The sequence below is a fragment of the Dama dama genome, chromosome 5 (genome assembly GCF_033118175.1).
Source record: "Dama dama isolate Ldn47 chromosome 5, ASM3311817v1, whole genome shotgun sequence".
Lineage (NCBI taxonomy): Eukaryota > Metazoa > Chordata > Mammalia > Artiodactyla > Cervidae > Dama > Dama dama.
In genome coordinates, this window is record NC_083685.1 from 116,663,620 (window position 1) to 116,679,460 (window position 15,841).

At 43.3% G+C, this 15,841-nt stretch overlaps 1 protein-coding gene across 1 annotated transcript in view; it reads right to left on the reverse strand.

Moving 5' to 3' along the window:
- Positions 1-10,894, reverse strand: part of MARCHF10 (membrane associated ring-CH-type finger 10) — a 96,976-nt gene extending 86,082 nt beyond the window's left edge. Inside the window, exons 1-2 of the mRNA XM_061144313.1 lie at positions 10,835-10,894; positions 3,267-3,373 (exon numbers count right to left, since the gene is read on the reverse strand). Coding sequence (XP_061000296.1) covers positions 3,267-3,356 — 90 coding nt within the window. The 5' untranslated portion in view covers positions 3,357-3,373; positions 10,835-10,894. The remainder of the gene's footprint in view (positions 1-3,266; positions 3,374-10,834) is intronic.
- Between the last annotated feature and the right edge of the window lie 4,947 nt (positions 10,895-15,841).

Genomic DNA, 15,841 nt, shown 5'->3' on the forward strand with positions numbered 1-15,841 from the left:
ACAGGCATGCATCCCGGGATGGAAGGGGAAGAGCTGAGTGGTGTCCCACCTGTCAGCCTCAAGTTCTTTGGTTTCATGTGTGTGTAAAACAGGGAGAGATGGTCCTTGTTGAAAGTAGAAGGATGGGAGGTTTGAAAAACTAAAGTTTAAACCGTGATAATGGAGGGAACTGATGGACAACAAAAATATTGGAGTTATCCTTCATCCCTCTTTCCCTTACTCTTCCTCCCTGTCTATCAGCAAGATGTCTATGCAGCTTCTGTTGATATTTCCTGGGGTCAGGCTGCTTCTCACCACCCCCACTGTCACCATGCTGGTCTCGCCTAAATTTTTATCAGTTTCCTTACAAGTTTCTCTGCAGCTTCTCTTGCCCTTTTCAGTCCTTTTCCCACACAAAAGCCAGAGTGATCTTTTTTTTTTTCCTAAATTCATTTATTTCTGGCTGCTCTGGGTCTTCACTGCTGCACACAAGCTTTCTCTAGTTGCGGCGAGTGGGGAGCTACTCTAGTTGTGGTGTGCAGGCTTTTTGCTGCAGTATATTCTTTTGTTGTGAAACACAGACTCTAGGCATGTGGGCTCAGTAGTTGTGGCTCACGGGCTCCAGAACACAAGCTTGACAGTTGTGGTGCATGAGCTCAGTTACCCTGAGGCCTGCGGGATCCTCCCACACCAGGGATGAAACTGGCGTCTCCTGCATTGCAAGGCAGATTCTTAACCACTGGACCATCAGGGAAGCCCCTGAAGTGATCTTTTTAAAAAGGTAAATCAGATCATCCCACTCGCCTGCTTTAAATTGTTCAATAATTCTCATTGGGATAAGAATAAACACAAAAGACCAAGCTTTGTCCTGAGAGACTCAATGTGATCTGGTCCTATCTACCTCTTCCATACCCTCCCTTAGTGTTTCAGCCAAGCGCACCTTCTTTTGTTTGCACCAAGTTAGTTCCTGCCACAGGGCCTTTGCACCTGCTTCCTTGCTGCTCAGGATGCTCTGACCAGCTCTTTCCCATCATTTTACCTCCAGGATCAAATGTTATTTCCTCAAAGAAGATGCCTTCCCTGTGTAAAAGAGCATCACCCCATCCCCTTTACCTCTGTTTTACTGGCCTCATTATATTCATCACATATATCATATTGTCTTACATATTAATTTACTTGTGTTTCTCAGTCATAGAATAAGAAGCTGGGGAGAGAAGGGACTTTGTTTAGAACATTGTTGTTCACTTGCTCAGTCATGTCCAACTCTTTTCTGCCCCATGGACTGTAGCCAGCCATGTTCCTCTGTCCACAGGATTTCCCAGGCAAGAATATTGGAGTGGGTAGCCATTTTCTTCTCCAGGGGATCATCCCGACCCAGGGATCGAATCCAAGTCTCCTGCATTAGCACGTGGACTCTTTACCATTTGAGCCACCAGGGAAGCCCTGTTCAGGACACAGTAGGCACTTAATAATTATTATTATTTATAAACACAGTGTTGAAAGTGTCCTTATTAACAAGCACAGTGTTCAAAGCCCAAATGAGATTAGAAAATAAAGCTGCAAGTGACTCCAAGCCGCGCGGTTGTGCGGTTTTCTTCAGGAAAGACCATCAAATAATAAGATTGATTTTCTTATGTGCCTGTTCTGGAGACAATTTCAAGCAAGTATTTCTAAACCTGGGCTCTGTGGCAGAGGCATCTTCGTGGAAAGCAGAGGGCCTCCCAGTGTGACCAGTTCGGATGTTTACGTTCTTATTATCTTATAGAAATCCCCTCAATTCTACAGCCTTGGAGGTGGATTGACAAGTGTAGGAGGCAATTGCTGACTTCATTTCCAGGCCCAGAGCTGAACTGTGTTATACAGGTGAAATCAGGTTACTGAGATCGGTCTGGTTTCCTTGGTGACACGGGAGGTTCGGTTATATTTGAAATTGCTAAGAAGGAGAAAAACCTGATAATGACAGGTCTATGTTTTCCTTTGGGAAGGATCACTTTTTGATTCTCAGCTGAAGCTAAGGATGTGCCTCCTTGATTGTTGAGGGGTGACCTCCAGCCAGTAGGCTGAGCGACACTTTCTAAATGCTTCCAGAATCCCACAAGCCAGTCTGGCAGGTTTGTCCCACGCCAGCTCTGGGTAATTACATCATGACTTCTCAGGCTCCCTGTCTGTTTTGTTTTTGCATGTAAACACTGTAACTAGGGTGACTAAGAGTTAGCTTGTTGTAGAATGTGTTAACCACCTTTCTTCTGGCAGCAGGACAACGGAAGGGTGTGTTGTTTGATAAATGGTAGGGTGACCCGGTTAACTCCTTAATGTCTTTTTTTCTTGATTGCTGGTTTATCCAATTTAAGCCCTGATGTCATTTGTTGATAAGGTTTGTGTACCAAGCTTTGGACTAAATAGTTGAAAAATGTTATTTCATTTCCATGATGATATAATGGGGGGCGGGGAGGGGATGGGCACTATTATCCCCATTGTACAGACGAGGAAACAGACTCTGAGAGGTTAAGTAGCTTTTCATTGGTCACACAGCTATTAAGTGTGGGTTTTTGAGATTTATTTTTTTCCTTTACAGATTTTTTTTGTTGTTGTTGTGGACCATTTTTAAAGTCTTTACTGAATTTGTTACAATACTGCTTCTGTTTTTTTTTAAATATATTTTTAATTAGAGGATAATTGCTTTAAAATGTTGTGCTGGTTTCTGCTGCACAACAACCTGAATCAGCCATAAGCATACATATATTGCGCCCCCTTGCCACCGCCCTCTTGAACCTCCCTCCTACATCCTCATCCCCACTTCTCTAGGTCGTCCCAGAGCACCAGACTCAGCTCCCTGTGATCTACAGGCCACTTCCCAGCAGCTGTCTATTTCACACCCAGTAATGTGCATGTTTCAATGCTACTCTCTCAATTCATCCCACTCTCTCCTTCCCCACACTGTGTCCACACGTCTAGTCTCCACATCTGCGTCTCATTACTGCCCTGCAAATAGGTTCATCAGTACCATGGTTCTAGATTCCACACATATGCATTAATATACTGCTTCTGTTTTACATTTTTTTTTTTTTTTGGCTTTGAAGCATGTGGGATCTTAGTTCCCAGAGCAGGGATCAAACCTGCACCCCCTGCATTGGAAGGCGAAGTTTTAACCACTGGACCACCAGGGAAGTCCCAAGTGTGGGGTTTGAATTTTGGAAACCTATTCCTGCTTCTCATATACCAGTACGGTTCCCCCGATTCTCTCCTCATGCTGTTGGTGGAAGAGAATTCTCATTTGCTGCTATTACCTGGTATTCTGAGTCCACTTTGTGCTGCATGTCCCGCAGATACTGAATATCACTGACGAACTTCTGCCTCTCCTTTGCTTCGTGTAACATGATTCTTAATCGCCGACCTGCGTACAGAAGATGGATAAGTGTGCTGTGATATAACCCTCTGTTGCTTTGCCATTTGGGGACTTCTCTTAGTATAATTGCTTTTATTCTCTTATTAATCTCAAGTCCATTGTTGGAAGGGCACAGATGCTCCTCAGCACAGACTCAAAGGACTCTTTGTCTGGGTGTCGATGCCCTTACAGCCCTCTTGTTCCAGACATAAATAATGTAGCTACTTTTGTCAGCTGGCTTCAGCCAGCCTGTCCCGGTTACTCAGAGGGAGTTAGACTGGCAGAAGCAGTTTGACCACACGATAAAAAAGAACCTAGCTTGATTAGCAATGACCGAAGCTCCAAGCCCCGTGGTCACATAAACTCATGGACTCTACGATGATCACACCCCCTATTCCAATCCAGGCACTCCACTGGGCATGGAGGCCAGGTGGTCTGCAAGATGACATGGTCCTGGGCTTTGTGGTTCTCAGTCTAGGGTGGAAGCCAGCACTGAACATGGTAGTCCCCCAGCCCCCTCAGACTCCACATGGCTTTCTCACAAACTGCTCCTCCTCCCAAGTTTTCAGAAGGGAATGTTGGCATCAACCAGCTGGCTGCCCGAGCAAGTAACCTGGGTGGCTTCCTTGACCCTGCCCTTTCTTGGTCCATCCATATGAAAACCAAGTCCTGATGGTTTTCATCCCTGAATATCCCTGGGATCCATCATGATTAGAGCTTGGGCACTGCTGTGAGACTCTCTGGGTTCAAACCCCAAGTCTTGGAACACTGACAGTGGACCCTGATGTTGATAAGTGCGATGGAGCAGAAAAACGAGGGTCTCTGAGAAACTGTCACTGGGGGAGGGGGAGGCATGGTTTTCCTTAGGGAAGGACACTGGGTTTGCTAAGGAGTGAGCAGGGCTGGAAATGAGACCAAAAGGATCTGGGATGAAAGGACAAAAAATACAGAGGCTTCAGGGCAGGAAGGGGACGGGGCAGCTGGAACACAGGGAGGCCAGGACAGCCACGGAAGGGCTGTGGGCCCAGCTCATGAGGGGCCTTGGAGGTTGGATTCAAAGAGTCATATAAAGCCACTGGAAGGTTCTGATCAGGGGGAGGATGTGATTAGATCTGCATTTTTAAAGTTCCCTCCAGGGGATTCCCTGGTGGTCCAGGGGTTAGCACTCCATGTTCTCACTGCCAGGAGCCCAGGTTCAATCCCTGGTCGGGGAACTATGTAAGATCCTACAAGCTGTAGCCAAAACCAAAACAAAGCCAAAGGTCCCTCCAGCTGTAGGATAGAGACTGGATGGAGGGTGGGGGAGGAGGTCAAAGAAGAATGGAAGTGGACAGACCACTGGGGACATGTTAGAGGAATCTAGATAAGATGGTGCCCAGACTTGGGTCACAACTGGAGGGAAAGAGGAAGAGGAGGAGGAGCTCATAGCTACTGTTTATGGAGCCTCTGGAAGTGCTAAGTAGTGTTTGAAATATTTAAACATACTAACTCATGCAATCTTCATGATTGCAGCAAAAATTATCACTCTCTTGCAGATGAGGAAACTGAGGCACAAAGGGATTAAGTAACTTGTCTAAGGTTACAGAACTGGTAAGCCCAAGAGTTGGGGTTTGAAACCAGGGAGTCTCATGCCAGCACCCATGCTCTAATCATGATGGGTTCAAGGGACACTGAGGAGAGAAAAATCATCAGGTCTTGGTGATAATAAAGATGACACGATAATAAAAATGACATGATAATAAAAAAGACGGAAGTGTAAAGGTGGCTGCCCAGGTTACTGGTTCGGGCAGCTAGCTGGTTGATGCCAACATTCCCTTCAGAAAACTTGGAATGAGGAGCAGGTTTGTGAGAAAATAATGCGGATTTTGAAGGGGCCGGGGACAGCAAATGGAGATGTCGAGTAAGCAGTGAGATATACAGCTCTGGAGCTGATTAGAGAAGTGAAGACTGGGGCGTTGCTGGCATTTTGGTAACAGCTGAAGTGGAAGGCATGATGGGTATTGTAAAGAGAAGGATCACCCAGGACAAAATTCTGAGGACCACTGGATTTTAAGAACAGGAAAGTTGGCAGAAAAGAAACTCTGGAAAGAAGCCAGAGAGGCAGGAGGAAAACTGAGAATCAGGTGGGTGCAGTTTCATAGATGCTGAGAAGTGCGTGTTTCAAGGAAGAAATTATTAATAACCTCAATGAGAGTATTTTAGTGGAGTGACGGGGCTGAAGACAGATTGCACCGAGTTGCATAAATGTGAGGTAAGGAAGTGCAGATGATGCTTTCAAGAAGTTTGACTGTTGTGGTCTAAATTGATGACAAAAACATTGAATTAGTTAATGGCATAGATCATAGTGAGTCTACTGGCTTTCATTTATAGGGTCATCAGGGGTCCCACACTATTTCTGCTTATTGACCAGTAAAGCTCTTTCACTTATTTCTACATATCTTTTTTTTTTTTTCTTTACTGAGATATAATTGACATATGGGCTTCCTTGGTGGCTCAGTGGTAAGGAACCTGCCTGCCAATGCAGGAGACACAAGCTTGATCCCTGGGTTGGGAAGATCCCCTGGAGAAGGAAATGGCAACCCACTCCAGTACTCTTGCTGGGAAATCCCATGGACAGAGGAGCCTGACATAACTTAGCAACCAAGCAACTACATAATTGACATATAACATCATACTAGTTTCAGGAATACACTGGTATTTGTATGTATTGCAAAAGGACCACCACCAAGAGTCTAGTTAACATCTGTCAGCCCACATCATTACAATTATTTTTTGTTCTTGTGATGTGTCTATTCTGTTAGCAATAGTAACATATACTGTTATTAACTATAGTTACTATGTTGTACATTGCATCCTTAGTGCTTATTTATTTAATAACAAGAAGCATGTACTCTTTAGCTCCTTCACCATTTCACTCTCTTCCTACTCCATGCCTCTGGCAACCACCAATCTGTTCTCTGTATGCTCTCTGTATCCATGAGTTTGGTGGTTTCATTTTTTAGATTCCACATATGAGAGAGATCATGGTATTTTGTCTCTCTCTGACTTATTTCACTTAGCCCTCAAGGTCAATCATGTAGTCACAAATGCCTCCTTTTTTATAGATGAATAATATTCCATTAAGTGTGTATGTGTGTGTATTTGAGTATGTGTGTCCATGAGTGTATGCATGCTCAGTGATGTCCAACTCTTTGTGACCCCATGGACAAGCTCTGCCAGGCCCCTCTGTCCATGGAATTTTCCAGGCAAGAATCCTGGAGTGGGTTGCCTTTTCCTTCTCCAGGGGATCTTTATAGATACACCACATTTTCTTTATCCATTCACCCATTGATAAGACATTTCAGTGGCTTCCATGTCTAAGTTATTGTAAATAATGCTGCAATGAACATAGGGGTGCACATGTTAATATCTTTTAGAGTTAGTGTTTTCGTTTCCTTTGGCTTAAATACTCAGGAGTGAAATTGCTGTGTCAAATGTAGTTCTATTTTTAATTTTTTGGAGGAACCTCCGTACTGTTTTCCATAATGGCTGAACCAATTTACATTCCCGCGAACAGTGCACATGGGTTTCTTTTTCTCCTTATACTTGCCGACACTTGTCATCAACACTTGTTTCTTTTCTTTTTGATAGAAGCCATTCAAACACATGTGAAGTGATATCTTGTTGTGGTTTTGATTTGCATTTCCCTGATGATTAGTGATGTTGAACACCTTTTCATGCACCTGTTGGCCACCTGTACGTCTTCTTTGGGAAAATGTCTGTTCAGATCAGCTCATTTTAAAAATTGGGTTGTTTGTTTATCTGCTATTTAGTTGTATGAGTTCTTTATATATTTTGTATATTAACCCCTTATTAGATATATGATTTGCAAATATTTTCTCCCATTCTGTGGGTTTGCTTTTTCATTTTGTTGATGGTTTTCTTTGCTATGCAGAAGCCTTTTAGTTTGATGGAGGCCCACTTGTTGATTTTTGCTTTTGTTGCCACATTTAAAAAATCCATTGCAAGGACCAATATTGAAGAATTTACTATCTTACTTCTCTTAGGAGTTTTATGGTTTGGGGTCTTATGTTCAAGTTTTTAATCCATTTTGAGTTGATTTTTGTGTATGGTGTAACACAGTGGTCCAGTTTTCCCAACATTGTTTATTGAAGAGGTTATCTTTTCCCCACTATATATTCTTGGTTCCTTTGTCATAAATTAACTGACCACATATGCATGGGTTTACTTCAGATTCTCTATTCTGTTTCATTAATCTATATGTCTATTTTTCTTCTAATATCATACTGTTTTCATTACTGTAGCACTGTAATATAGTTTGAAATCAAGACGAGTGATGCCTCCAGCTTGGTTCTTCTTTCCTACATGTGTTTTTTAATGATAGCCATGTGACAGATGCTGCTGTAGGCTCTGGGAAAGCAGCAAGATAAGACAGATAACATTCTTGACCGCAAGTGTTTATATTCTATGGCTTTCCTTCCTTGTTTGGTTTGTTTTTCCAGTTGTGCAGATATTGGCAGAATCAGGTTGCCTCTGACTCATGGTGACCCAGTGTCTGGTCTGGTCTCTATGAAATCTTGCAAGATTTATTATTAAGCCCCAAACAATATCATCTAGGAACTTGTGCTGGTCCCTTGGGGCATATTTTCTCTCATTTATAGCAAGTTGATCTTTGTGAGTCAGAATCCAAAACTACAATCTGATAGGTAGTTCCACAGATGACACACAAAGCCTAAATTTTGTCTCTGAGAATTTTAATAGTCATTTATGGAAGTCTCACTTAAGAGACCACTTTTAACTTTTCATATGAATTTGTACCTGCATAGAATAAACTTATGTTCCCACGCTTTTCAGAAAACAATGGTGTTAAAACTGGCAGAAAGATGAATCCCTGCTGCTACTGATGGAAAGAAAAGCCTGTCTGAATATTAACCAGGCAGAGAACATAAGGATTCACAACGAAAATATGTTAATGGTCACTGAAAGAGTGCATCCCAGAATCCACTTGGATGAAACATTTTGGTTATAAAATTAACCTGGAAAAGCCAGCTAATCTCTCCTGGCTTTAATGCTGTGTTATTTTAAGGAGGCTTCTCAGTCAAGAGACATGAAATAATTTTGTCTAAAGAGGTGGGAAATAGCATTATCTGAATTACTCCATGCTAAGTTACCTCTGACTTCACAATCACCTACCAAATAATGGACTTTAAAATTGCCTACAAGTCTCTTGGTCCTCCCATAAACTCTCTAGGACTGGACTCTACTATAAAATCAATATTTAGAAGCATCATGGTGCCACATTTAATCTCTTACTTAAATACACCAATACTTTGTGAGATTAAACAAATACTCTAGGCCCCAAAGAAACAGATTATTGGAGATAGATCAAGGAGATGATGGGTAGGTCACCACAGTTTAGGCAAACATCCTCCACATTTCTGAAGTGGCACTTGAACTTTATACTGGACTTCAGGTTTGAAAAACTGACCAGGAGGAACCAGAAACGGAAATCACTATATGGAAATAAATCCACATGAGATCATGCTTCATGTGTGGATCTCAGCTTTGTGGGCCTACTCAACCAGATGGCCATTTGAAGCCCCAATTTTTTTTTTTTTTTTTTTAGCAAATACGGACAGGTGGAGGGGAGGAGAGTGATAATAAAATGTGGGCAGGGTGCATGTTTCTAAAACAGCATTCTGTATTCTCTGCTGTTTCTCACCTTTGAACTGCTTCTCAATTCAATATCCACTCATGGTTATGCACACTTCTGTTTTAAGTCTCTGGTGATAATGTGCCAGTTTTGGGCTTTAGAAATCCACAGGAGAAGCCATATTAAGTCAGGAGAGGGAGCAGGAAATGAGAAGAGAGGAGGAGGCATGTGGGAGAGGAAGTCCTGCTTGGCTGAAAGCGAGAGTGAACAATTCTTCTTGGCCTCAAAATTCTACACGTCTGTGAAATTTCAGGGAGGAATATTCTAAGAACTTTGTGACATATGCCTTCCTCTCTAGTGTCAATTTCCAGTGAATTCAGACTTAATTTCCCTGACTAAGGAGAAACAAAGTCTGACTGCAGAATATATTTCTTCCAGTGCTCTAAAAAAAATCACATGTGCTGTCTTTCTGTTCTCTGGTCACGTTTCACAAAAAGGAATTGATGGGAAAGGAGTCCTTTTTATTATTAATAATAAGCAAGCCATTTCACTGTTTTCTTATGGTGTTCTCATGTTATAAGTGTCATCAAAATGAATATGTTATTGGTTCACTCACAAAGAAAAATGTCAGTGTAAGCCCCTCTTTCAACTCAAGGTTCCTCTGAACCAAAACCTAAATGGCTGTATTTATATTTATACTTGACCATCAGGTTTATGGGCTTCCCTGGTGGCTCAGATAGTAAAAAATCTGCCTGGAATGTGGGAGACCTGGGTTCAATCACTGGGATGGGAAGACCCCCTGGAGGAGGGCATGGCAACCCACTCCAGTATTCTTGCCTGGAGAATCCCCATGGACAGAGGAGCCTGGCGGGCTACAGTCTATGGGGTCACAAAGAGTTAGACAGGACTGAGTGACTAAGCAGAGCACATCAGGTTTATAAATCCCCCACCTTTCCATAACTCGGTGCTAGGAAGAAGGATTGCAGAGGATTTATTCATCTTCTTTACACAATTAATTTGTAATAACAAAGATTACAAAACTTGTTAAAATTTGACTTTCAAAAATCTTAAAAATTTGAAAAATCTGTAAAAAAAAAAAAACTTAATAAAATCTTAACTTACAAAAATATTTTGAGTATAGGCGACAAATATGAGTGATTTAGGCTCACTCTTCTAACACTCCACTACTGAGAGAATCATACTATGACCGAAGAAAAAGACGGGGTAATTGAGAGGGGCGAGGGTAGATGGTTTGACTCTTCAGGAGGCGGGGTTGGGGTGCAGTACTATAAATGGCTTATGAGAAAAGTTCTTTGGCGTTGACTTCCCTTTATTAATCAAACCGTGAAAGAACCGGACGTTCATACACTGACCATCAAGCCCAGTAAAGAGAGACTCAACGTGTAATTGGGAAACTCTGGGGCTGGGCGGGGATGTCACAGGCTAGACCAGCAATTCGATGCTCTCAACAATACCAATAATTTCGCACTGAGGAGCCGGAAGGGCCGTGAACCGTATACCCATCTTGGAGTCTGTGGTGAAGTTATGTGGATGCTAGGGGGCCTGCCAGAGTGCAAATACATGACCCCCAAACCGTGTCTGAGGCAGAAAAATGCGGGGGGTGTGGCCAGCTGGGAGGGAGTGACCAAGTCCTCAGGATTTAGGCTGGATTCAGCACCCCCCTCCCCCCCAACCCCGTCCCAGAATCGGAGTCGTCTCAAGGAAAAGTGGTCTCCCATCTCTTTCCCCCACTTCCTCGGAGGACCAGGGGCCGCGTGGTCGCGTGGGCGGCTGGGCCGAGCCGGGCCGGCCGTTACCTTGCGGGTCAGTCCTCTCCGCCTGCAAGGGGCTAAAGGGGCCGAGGGGCGGGGCAGGCGGGCCGGTCCAGGGCGGAGGAGCCGCCCATCAATCGCGCGGGGCTGTCCCGGTGCTCCTCTTCCTCCTCGCTCTTCTCCCCCCCCTCTAGCGGCCCCTCTTCCTCCTCCTCCCCAGAGGCAGCTTTTAGCCGCGGCGGCCGGGCTTGCTAGGGGCGGAGGCGGTGGGGGCGGCTGCCTAGCGTCCTCCCGTTTCCTTGGCAACCCGGCCCCCTACTTCCTCTCGCGGCCGTGGGGGGCGGGGCGGGGCGGGGCTGCGGCCGAGGAGGTCCTGAACCCGGACTCCGGCGCCCGGCCGGTTGCCGTGGGAACTAGTCGGGATGCTATCCGGAAGGCCAAGCGGCGATGGCGGCAAGCGAGGAAGAGATGCTGAAGAAGGAGTCGGATTGGCTTTGTCTTGATGTCCAAAGCCCAGACCTAGATATTGAGGCCTTCGCTCCTGCCCGGATTAGTGTTGAAGAATGAGGTTAGAAAACCAGAGGGGAAAGTATTTTTAATCGAATAAAATAATATTAAAGGCAACACAACGGTAGCCCTGCAGTCTGAACTGTGCAGGGGATCTCTGAGATGTCTGCGGCAACATGAAAGGGAAGAAATAAATGATTAAGGGGGTCACCCCATCAGTGGTAGATCGGAGACAGGAATCCAGTTTTCTCCTGATTATCAGTAATCTTGGCTGCTTTTCCCAAGGTAGGAGGCTCTTAGAGGTTTAGACTAGTGCCCACAGATTTGCAAAGAAGGCACCGGAGCCTGTGCTAGATACACCCTCTGCCAGGTTTATTTTTGTCTGTGTTTTTCATAGGCAAAGATGACTCTCTTCCATTTATTGTGCATATTTAGACACTTGATAACTTGCCAACTAATGTCAAGGTCTGGCATTTTTTATTGGATAGAGAATAGGGAAAAGGGAGAATAGAAATACTTGGACTTTTCATCAGTGCTCAGAATCCTCAGGTGTCCGTGGTTTGGGTGTCTTCTCAGTAATCCCCCAAATCCAGCTGACCTCCATGTCTCCTGCAGCATCACACACCCTTCCTTCTTTTCTTATCACTGCCACCCTAGTTTTGGGCTCTATGACCTTTTAACTAATCTTCCCAGGTAGCTCAGTGGTAAAGAATCTACCTGCCAATGCAGGAGACACAGGAGATGTGGATTCAATCCCTGGGGCAGGAAGATCCCCTGGAGAAGGGAATGGTAACCCACTCCAGTATTCTTGCCTGAAAAATGCCATGGATAGAGAGCCTGGCGGGCTACAGTTCTTGTGGTAGTAGAGAGTCAGACACGACTGAGCACCTGAGCACAACCTTTTAACTGGATTATTAGATGGGCCTCCTAACCACACCCTGCATCCCTGTCTTCCACACCCTATGCCCACCATTTCCATTGTTCTAAAACCAGCACAGATCCAGTGTCATTGAGCCACACTGTTAGGAAGCTCTCAAAATACCTTACTCTCTGGGGAATGAAATCCCTTCCCCAGGGCTTACCTTCTTGCTTTTCCTCATTCAGCACTTCTTCAATCATACTTCCACCAGAGGCAACTGTGTGTTACATACTGAACATTACTCTCTGCCTTCATACCAACTCCTAAGGCACATCCTGAGCCTGGCAGAGCCCAGAGCAAATGTATTGAGTTGGCCAAAAAATATGTTTGGGTTTTCCATACTCTTATGAAAAATTTGAATGAAATATTTGGACAACCCAATATTTATGTGAAGTCTTTATTTTGGGCACTTTGTCATCCAAACTTCATTGGTTCTTCAGCAATCCCTAATACCTGTCTATCTCTTGTGGCATTGTTGTTCAGTTGCTCAGTTGTGTCCAACTCTTTGGGACCCCATGGACTGCAGCACACCAGGCTTTCCTGTCCTTCACCATCTCCCAGAGCTTGCTCAAACTCATGTCCATTGAGTTGGTGGTGCCATCTCATCGTCTGTCATCCCCTTCTCCTGCCTTCAATCTTTCCCAACATCAGAGTCTTTTTCAATGAGTCAGCTCTTCGCATTAGGTGACCAAAGTACTGGAGCTTCAGCTTCAGCATCAATCTTTCCAATGAATATTCAGTGTTGATTCCTTTAGTACTGACTGGTTTGATCTTGCTGTCCAAGGGACTCTCAAGAGTCTTCTCCATCACCACAGTTCAAAAGCATCAATTTTTCTGCGCTCAGCCTCCTTTATGGTCCAACTCTCACATACATACATGACCAGCTGGAAAAACCATAACTCATAGCTTTGACTATACAGACATCTGTCAGCAAAGTAATGTCTCTGCTTTTTAATATGCTGTCTAGGTTGGTCATAGCTTTTCTTCCAAGGAACAAGTGTCTTTTAATTTCATGGCTGCAGTCACCATCGGCAGTGATTTTGGAATCCAAGAAAATAAAGTCTCTCACTGTTTCCATTGCTTCCCCATTTATTTGCTATGAAGTAATGGGACCAGATGCCATGATCTTAGTGTTCTGAATGTTGAGTTTTAAGCCAGGCTTTCCACTCTCCTCTTTTGCCTTCATTAAGAGGCTCTTTAGTTCTTCTTCTCTTTCTTTTTATTTATTTATTTTAAAAAATTTATTTATTTTTTATTGAAGGATAATTGCTTTACAGAATTATGCTGTTTTCTGTCAAACCTCAACATGAATCAACCATAGGTATAATATATCCCCTCCCATCTCCCTCCCCACCCCACCCCTCTAGGTTGATACAGAGCCCCTATTTGAGTTTTCTGAGCCATAGGGCAAATTCCTGTTGGCTATTTTACATATGGTAATGTAAGTTTCCCTATTACTCTGTCCATACATCTCACTCTCTCCTCCCCTCTCCCCATGTCTGTAAGTCGATTCTCTATGTCTGTTTCTCCACTGTTGCCCTATAAATAAATTCTTCAGTACCATTTTTCTAGATTCCATATATATGTGTTCAAATACAATATTTATCTTTCTCTTTCTGACTTACTTCACTCTATAATAGGTTCTAGGTTCATCCACCTCATTAGAACTGACTCAAATGTGTTCCTTTTTATGGCTGAGTAATATTCCATTGTGTATATGTACCACAACTTCTTTACCCATTCATCTGTTAATGTACATCAGGTTGTAACTATTGTAAATAGTGCTGCAATGAACGATGGGATGCATGTGTCTCTTTCAATTTTGGTTTCCTCAGGGTATATGCCTAGGAGTGGGCTTTCTGGGTCATGTGGTGGTTTTATTCCTAGTTTTTTAAGGAATCTCCATACCATCTTCCATAGTGGCTATATCAATTTACATTCCCACTCTTCTTCTCTTTCTGCCATAAAGATGGTGTCATCTGCATATCTGAGTTTATTGATATTTCTCCCAGCAGTCTTGATTCCAGCTTGTACTTCATCCAGGCTGGTATTTTGCATGATGTATTCTGCATATAAGTTGTAGGGTGTAATGTAAATAAATAGTGTCACAATATAGAGCCTTGATGTACTCTTTTCCCAATTTGGAACCAGTCTGTTATTCCATGTCCAGTTCTAATTTTGCTTCTTGACCTGCATACAGGTTTCTCAGGAGGCAGGTAAGGTGGTCTGGTAATCCCATCTCTTGAAGAATTTTCCAAGAATTTTCCAAACTCTTGAAGAAGTTTGTTGTGATCCACACAGTCAAAGTCTTTAGTGTAGCCAATGAAGCAGAAGTAATTTTTCTGGAATTTCAGTAGCCCAACCCATATTCTGTTCTTGTCAGCTAGCCATCAAGTAATCCTTATTAAAGTATTAACTGATAATTGAAACATTAACTGAGAAGTACTAACCTACGACCTCTTCCCACAGTTTGTGCTTTTCAAAAGGAGGTGCTTAAAGATGCAAAAATCTTTAAGACACACTGGATTGAAACTGTAATAGTGAAATGATGGGTAGAGAGTTTGTTCTGTTGGAGCTAGGACATCCCCCTCATATAAAATGATTATAATGATTAACAATGGAGGAAGTTGAAATCCAGATGAGATAGTCAAAGAGAAGTGACCTGCCTTAGGACACATGGCAAGTGGCTCAAAAGCAGGACTTCCCATTTCTGATTCCCTGATGATAACTACTAGTAAGAAAAGCACCTTGGTACATATCGGACCCACATTTTTCTTCCAGTTCAACATCTATATAAAATAATAGTTTTTACCTCAAAAGATTTCTATGGGGATTTGAGAGATAGGACAAATAAAACACTTAACATCTTACTTGATATACAGTAAGCACTCAATTGGGCTTCCCCAATGGCTCAGGAGGTAAAGAATCTGCCCACAATGCAGGAGACACAGAAGACATGGGTTCGATCCCTGGATTGGGAAGACACCCCCCCCCCCCCCCGCCCCGAGGAGGAAATGGCAACCCACTACACTCAATAATCAGTAACTTTACTTTTTGAGGCGTATTTTAAGATTTTATTTAACGCATATGCATGTCAGCCATACATTTTTGAAGATTTGTAAATCTTCAAAAGGTTTGGAGATGTCACTTCATGTCTCAGTTTTAAACTCTTCTACATTTCAAGTGTTTCTGAATATTAAGTTCTATGAAAAGAATCATGGTGCCTTTGAAAGAGGGCAAGAGTTCCAGAGGTCAGCTTGTAAAAACTTTTATCAAGCAACTCCTGTTACAGTGTTTAACGAGTAAACTTGAGCTATGTTGTTGTTCGGTCACTAAGTCCTGTTCTACTCTCTGCAACCCCATGAGCTGCAGCATGCCATGCTTCCCTGTCCTTCTCTATCTCCCGGAGTTTGCTCATGTAAATTACCAATAAGACTAGTTCTAGCCTTAAAGAGCAAAATGCAAGGAAAGTGAAATGTTAAATTGAAGAAGCACAATTCCTGGTTGGGGAAAGGATCTTACTCTTCATTGCTCTTTGCATGGTGTTCCTGACGGATGATAAACAAATGAAGGGAAAAAAACTGACTTAAGGGGATCGTCCCCACCCAGGGATCAAACCCAGGTCT